Below are 7,390 nucleotides of genomic sequence, written 5' to 3' on the forward strand. Positions count from 1 at the left end.
ATTCTCAATATTTAAAATATTGCATGATGCATTTGAGTTTAGTTTTTGTCGATATCAACTTTTCTCATTTTTTTTTTAAAGACGAAATATAACACCTAACAAAATATTTATTTTTGAGTGATGACAATATAATAAGATAGCCACTTTTACAATGAGAGAGACGGAAAATGATTTGAAAACATAGAAGAAAGGAAATATGAAGAAAAGCGAATATAGTTATTGAAAATTTAAAACATGGTAAACTTTTTCATTCAATATTTTCACTACACATCATTTTCAATTATCACTTATATACTATTTTTATGTACATGTGGCAAAATTCTTAATTCAAAATGTGCACACATAGATCTATATTATAAAAATTTGCAACTCGAAGTTGTAGACAAAAGTCGTTGTAGTATAGTGGTGAGTATTCCCGCCTGTCACGCGGGTGACCCGGGTTCGATCCCCGGCAACGGCGCGATATTTTTATTTTCATGCAATTTCAAATATTTTTTAGATAAACGCGCCGAAAATTTTCTCATCTCATTTCTCTCTCCAAAACACAGCCTTAGCTTCTTTCAGGTTTCTTATGTCAAGCAGGTACAGTTTCACGCTTTCTTATTTAATTTTCTTAAATTCATATGTATTTGTCTTGAATGCGTACTGTATTTATACCTAGATTAACCTCCGCATGTGTATGCTGTTGATTTTTCATCAGATCGTTTTATCGTTAGCTCAAATTTCTTTAGATACTGCTTAAATCTCTATATTGCAGGCGAATTATTTTCCTGCTCCATTGTTAGTTTTGGTCGATATTTTTAATTTTTGAGTTTCTGTAGACCGTAGCTATTCAGAGTGTTCAGTTGTTCAATTATTTGTGGATGTTTACTCTATTTTGAGTTGGTTCATCATTTATTTATTTTATTATATTTTTTATGTCTCTGCATTAAAATGCCAGAATTTAAATTCCGTTTATATGATGAATGCCTATTAATTAATAAATTAGCAGAAGTTTTACTTTAAAGCAATTAAAACGCGGTGAATATAGTATTTGGTAAGCAGAACTCCGTATGTGGAGTTTTGCTACACGTACACCGGAGTGTCACTGGGGTTGACACTTAGGTCTACACTCCCCTCACATGGGGGATCCGTACACTGGAGTGTCAACCCCAGTGTACAAATAGCATTTTTCGTGCCACTAAACACAGTATTTTCTACTGTTTCTTATGTGTTGTAAAAAGACTTTTAATAAAAGACTGCCTGAAAGTTAATGGATCTCTTAGTTGTTGAGAAGGTTGCCCAAGATAAATAGACACTACAAAACTTTATTGCATTGGAGAAGCTATACTTTGACTATCCAGTTCGTCAATATATGGTCTGTTTTCCAAATGTTCGAGGGATGTAATTTCATTTGTTTATTTCTGTCCACATGGGCAATACCGATAGACAAATAAAGAAATCAAGGAGATTTAAGAGCAATTATGATGAATAAGTTTTCTCTCTTTATCGTACAACCTTTATTGTAGTAGCATAACATTTTTTTTTTATACTGAGTGTTACGCCTCATTTTACGAGCCTCGGAACCACTCCGACCTCCCGAAGCCTCTCCGAAGTGATACACCAATTCCTGTCACTGATCTGCCGAAGTGTCCCGTCTCCGACCCCGTTAGAAGATTCGCTGCCAATTTAAGATTTGCTCTGCATATAAGGTTAAATTGATGTGACGTCCCCCATAAAGCTATTTGATGTGACTTATCAACTTTATGTCAATTCAAATCGGGGGAAACAAACTGTCCGCCCACTCTACAAGCGCGGCTGATTGACGCCTATGAGCAGACGCTTCATACCGTCAGATGTATACACGTGTTCCACATCCCACGGTTCATACCACCTATAAATACCCAAAGATTGGCCAGAGGCAAAGGTAATGAAACTCTCAATAGATAGCACTCCATAACAAGTTTATATATTCTCCTCTCCCTTTATTGACTGATTGATTTGTGTAGGCCCTGGACACTGTTCCGACCACCCAAACCTGACTTGACCGTCGGAGTGTATACGGCCGCCACCACCGTTGGTTCCGGCCGTGTGCGCCTGACAGTTTGTTCATTTCGTAGGGAGGAATACGTGGAGTAGCTACAAGTTGACCACGTGGAAGAGCCATTTTTAGAGGTCAACAGTTGGAATATCACAAAATATGAAATTTACATGTTTGGCTAGGCTTAAAATGTTTAGTTATAGTAAATAAGTAAGTTTTGAAATAAGTAGGATTTTGTTGATTGAAGTTGAAAACATGTTTACTTATTTTGAAAATCGCCCCTTACTGAATAATTATTTTTTAACTTAAAAATGTGTCGGAAAATAAAATTCACTTAAAAGAATATGTTGATTTACTTTTAAGCCAAGCCAAAACATGCTTATATGCAATTATTAGATCACACCTTGAGTTTCTTTACAAGATGTTCATATTCATCTATCTGGCAGGACATTTAATCAATATTGTCCTTCAAATCTGCATTTGACGCTCCTGGAATAGCAAGTTTAGCGAGAAGTGAACCTAGAATGTTGCCACACATCCCTTGACAATAATTTAGGTGCTGTCGTACTTTGGTGAACCAGCAATATCTAGACAAGTGCATCCTCAATGGAGGATCAAATATAAAAACATAGAACAAGAAGCATCCATAAGGTATCGAAGCCCCGTAAAAATGAATGTTATTAGAATTACCTTAGGTAAAAAAGTAAATTAATTTACATATATCTCTTTTGGGAATGTTCGGTCAAATGGTAAATAAAACTATCGCATTTTCATGACTTTGTAGTCATTTTATGGACACGGTGTATAACCGAGAGAAGAAAACTACATTACTCTGATGATTTCAAAACTCTGGGACTTTGAATCCTTCAACATCTCCTTTTCCTTCTTCAATTGTACCAGAGAAGAATATTTGAGAATCTTGATTATTATAATTGTTACCAATATAGAGATATATTTTACAATAGACAATATAGACATAATAATGACAGCTATACCACCATAACATTATTAGCAGACTGAAAAATGTCTGTGGAAAACCAGTTCTATAAAATTCTCTGGAAGTTTTTCGTGGATTAGCATCTCGATGTCCTTTAATGAGCATAAAGAAATTGTCCCATGATCAAAATAATATATAGAAGAAAAACCCAACATTCAAGAGAAAACGCCCCTAGTTATTTTGATTTTAATCTAATTTTCCTGAGTTCCAAATAAATCATTAGTAATCAATGATCCCACACAACAACACAAGTATTTACCTCTCTGTATCTTGCCGAATGTTGGAAAACTCAACATCAAAGGAGCTTTTACCAACATTGACCAATTTACCAGACATCTGCAAACAAATAACTGTACTACACTCCTCAAAAACTAACTTGTATTGTCAACAATAAAAACTCTCTAAACAAGTATAGATGTTCATGATGGCACACTTACTATTGAATTTGATGATAAAATTACTAAATTCAATATTTATGATTCCATAAAATGCTCTAATGATGATAATCTTGTTTACTCTATTAAAGTGATTGATCATTTAGAACAGAAAATTTTAGAACCTAATGAAAACAATGCAATGAAAGTCGCCATTGATAAGAATATCGAGGAGATGGATCAGGATTTACCCCTGAATACTGCCTTACAGAAACCGTTGTAGCATTGAATGCTTCTCCCAAGTTACCAAAGTCAGGTAAAAGTTTGCATAGTTTTTTGTCAATTTCTAACAAGAGACATTTTTATGTAGGTTTCCAAATGGTGGAGGTGAGAACATGGGGACTTGGAAATCCAATTGATGCCGGTTGAAGAAGGAAGCAATAAGTCTAGCCAAAGACAATAAACAAAGGCGCTGCTTGGGAGACAACCCAAGGGAAGTTCGTTCTGTTATCTTTTTATTTTTATCTTTTTATATTCATATGTTTGGTTAATGTTATCCTTTTCTTTGCATTTTATCTTACATTGGGGACAATGTAAGTTTTAAGTGTGGGGGAGGGAATTTAAGTTGAGTCTAAAATTTTCAGATCGTGTTTTTGTGTTTATTTTTGATTTTTTGATAAAAATTCGACATAAGAGGGAGAAAACAAAGTGGTTTTGAACGATTTTAGTTATGTATGCTATTTGCTAGATTCAATTAAGGTTCTGAAGAATTCATAACATGATTGAATAAGTAATCTCCCAACTTAGAGTTAATTAGTGTGGTTATTTTCTTTGAAGATAGTAGTAACTAGATTTTGTAAACAAAAAGCCGGTGAGATTTTGAGCCTTATGACTAAGATATACATATCAGTCTCACTATTTTCTTTCAAGAGTGATTTTCTTCCATGGATTTGATTCTTTAGAACTTGCCTTGATTCTCTTCGAGGCCATATTGATACATGCATGCATGAATATGATTAATGTCATCTTTGTTATGTACGTTAACCATCTAAGCCAAACAGCCTACCCTGCAATTAATTTTACCCTTTGTTAAGCCCATTTGAACTTGATTGTCTTTTCTTTTGTAAACCCATATTACAAGTTTTAAACCTGAAAAAACAATGTCTTTACCTAAGCCATAGAGCTAGTGGAGTATTGTTCATCGTTTTGATACATATGGGAGTGCGAAAGAAATAAGTGTGGGGGTGTCTAAAATTTTGGTAGGATTATGATGGTGGAACCCCTCTTATGCCCCCCATAGACAGAAGAGACGCGCGCTGAATCCGGAACGGTACGAGGCACTGAAAGACGAAGTAAGTAAACTCGATCGCAGTGGTTTCATCAGAGAGGTCATATACCCGAAGTGGATATCCAACCCGGTTCTGGTGAAAAAGTCCAGCGGGAAATGGAGGGTCTGTGTGGACTTCACAAACCTGAATAAGGCATGCCCCAAGAACAGCTTCCCACTTCCAAGAATTGATCAACTGGTCGACTCCACTGCTGGGCATGAACTATTTAGCTTCATGGATGCGTACTCGGGGTACAACCAAATACCCATGTTCCGACCTGATGAGGAAGCTACATCATTCATCACGGACAGGGGGCTGTATTGCTACAAAGTCATGCCCTTCGGATTGAAAAATGTTGGGGCTACATATCAGAGGTTAGTCAACATGATGTTTGTCGAACTCATTGGCAAAACCATGGAGGTCTACGTGGACGACATGTTGGTCAAAAGTCTCCAGGCGGCCGAACACGTGAGTCACATTGACCAAACCTTCCAGACACTCAGAAGGTATAACATGAAGTTGAATCCCCTCAAGTGCACTTTCGGAGTAGCATCGGGCCAGTTCTTGGGATACATTGTAAATCAGAGAGGAATTGAGGCAAACCCGGCAAAGGTGGCGGCTATAATAGAAATGAGTTCACCTCAGAAGCCAAAGGAGGTTCAAAGTCTCAATGGCCGGATAGCCGCCCTCAGCCGCTTCATCTCCAGAGCCACTGATAAAAGCTTGCCTTTCTTCAAAATATTGAAGCAAGGAAAGAGGTTCCAGTGGACTTCGGAGTGCCAAGAGGCCTTCGAGTCTCTGAAGAAGCACCTCGGTGAATCGCCCCTCCTATCGAAACCCCATCCAGATGAATCTCTGTTGCTGTATCTAGCAGTGTCAGATGTGGCAGTCAGCGCGGTCCTAACCAGGGAAGAAAATGAGCGTCAATTGCCGGTGTATTACATCAGCAAAGCACTTCTCCCAGCTGAAACTCGCTACTCCGACATGGAAAAACTGGCACTCGCACTTATTACAGCTTCAAGAAAACTCAGGCCATATTTCCAAGCTCACTCAATACAAGTCCTCACCAATTTCCCTTTAAGGCAAGTAATGCAGAAGACGGACGCGTCAGGACGCCTACTGAAATGGGCTATCGAGCTCAGCGAGTTCGATCTCACGTTCCGACCTAGACACGCTATCAAGGGCCAGGCCCTTGCCGATTTTATGGTCGAATTTACCAAAGCCCCAGAAATGGAGGCCCTGATGGAACCAGCCGAGCCCTCCGCATGGAAATTGTTTGTAGATGGGTCTTCAGGAGAGGCAGGCACAGGGGCGGGAATTGTACTGGAAAGCCCGGAAGGTCATTTGTTGAATTGTGCGGTAAGATTCGGCTTCAGAGCCTCGAACAAAGTAGCCGAATATGAGGCCCTTCTGGCAGGACTAAGGCTCGCCAAGGAAATGCAGGTCAGGAAGCTTCTGGCAAGCAGTGATTCTCAGCTCGTGGTGAATCAAGTAAATGGGGATTTCGCGGCCAAAGATGATAACATGCTCGCATACTTGAAGCTGGTTCTGGACATAATTCCCCATTTCGAAAAATTCGAACTGACTCAAGTCCCTCGTCTGGAGAATGCTCATGCAGATGCCCTCTCAAAATTGGCCAGCAGCGTGAACTCAGAGCTTCTGAACATCGTCCCCATTGAGCACTTATCAAAGCCCTGCACCTTCGAAGGTGAGGAGTTACTATGGATAGAAGTCACCCCATTGTGGACGCAGCCCATAATGGCATATCTAAAAGAGCAAACGCTGTCTGCTTCCAGAAGTGAAGCAAGGAAGTTAAGAAGAAGGGTGCACACTTCGTCCTTCACGAAGGAACCCTTTACAAGAGGGGCTTTGCCTCTCCCCTTCTTCGATGTGTGGGCGGCGAAGAGGCCACCTACGTACTCAGAGAAATACATGAAGGGATCTGCGGAAATCACTCCGGAGGGACGGCTCTGGCACACAAGGTCCTCCGTCAGGGCTACTTCTGGCCAACCCTGAAAAGGGATGCTTGCCAATTTGTCCAGAAATGTGACAAATGCCAGCGCTTCTCGAACGTACAAAGACTGCCTGCGCAGAGCCTCTCCATAGTGACCAGCCCTTGGCCGTTCACCAAGTGGGGCATCGACTTCATTGGTCCGCTACCAAAGGGTAGAGGGAGCGCAACTTTTGCCATTGTCGCCCTCGACTACTTCACTAAGTGGGTCGAGGCAGAACCCCTTGCCCGAATCACCGAAGCCAACACTACGAAGTTCGTTTGGAAAAACGTCATCTGCAGGTTCGGCATCCCTCACTCCATTGTCTCTGATAATGGGCGGCAGTTCGACAACAGGAAGATGCGAGAGTTATGCAACGAACTAGGCATAAAGAAAGACTTCTCGACTCCGCATCACCCTCAGGCAAATGGACAGGTCGAAGCAGTGAACAAGACTATCAAGAACACCCTGAAAAGGAAACTGGATGCCTCAAAAGGCGCCTGGGTTGACGAACTCCCCCACGTCCTCTGGGCCATCAGAACGACTTGCCGGACCGCAACGGGTGAGACCCCATTCTCAATGGCCTACGGAGCCGAAGCGATGAGTCCGGTCGAGGTCGGTGTCCCATCACATCGACGGATACATTTCAATGAGATCAGCAACGATGAGGCGCGCATAAG

The 7,390-nt window shown here is 40.5% G+C and overlaps 1 protein-coding gene and 1 non-coding gene across 2 annotated transcripts in view; both read left to right on the top strand.

The window, feature by feature from the left end:
• Nucleotides 1-388: 388 nt before the first annotated feature.
• On the top strand, nucleotides 389-460 carry TRNAD-GUC. The gene has a single exon. It is a non-coding gene; the product is annotated as a tRNA-Asp (tRNA).
• A 4,694-nt stretch (nucleotides 461-5,154) lies between these two features.
• Nucleotides 5,155-7,390, top strand: part of LOC111409403 — a 2,739-nt gene continuing 503 nt past the window's right edge. The window contains exons 1-3 of the mRNA XM_023039456.1: nucleotides 5,155-5,376; nucleotides 5,467-6,708; nucleotides 6,813-7,325. Of these exons, the coding sequence (XP_022895224.1) occupies nucleotides 5,155-5,376; nucleotides 5,467-6,708; nucleotides 6,813-7,325 (1,977 nt within the window). The remainder of the gene's footprint in view (nucleotides 5,377-5,466; nucleotides 6,709-6,812; nucleotides 7,326-7,390) is intronic.

This window comes from Olea europaea, chromosome 14 (assembly GCF_002742605.1).
Source record: "Olea europaea var. sylvestris chromosome 14, O_europaea_v1, whole genome shotgun sequence".
Taxonomy (NCBI): Eukaryota; Viridiplantae; Streptophyta; class Magnoliopsida; order Lamiales; family Oleaceae; genus Olea; species Olea europaea.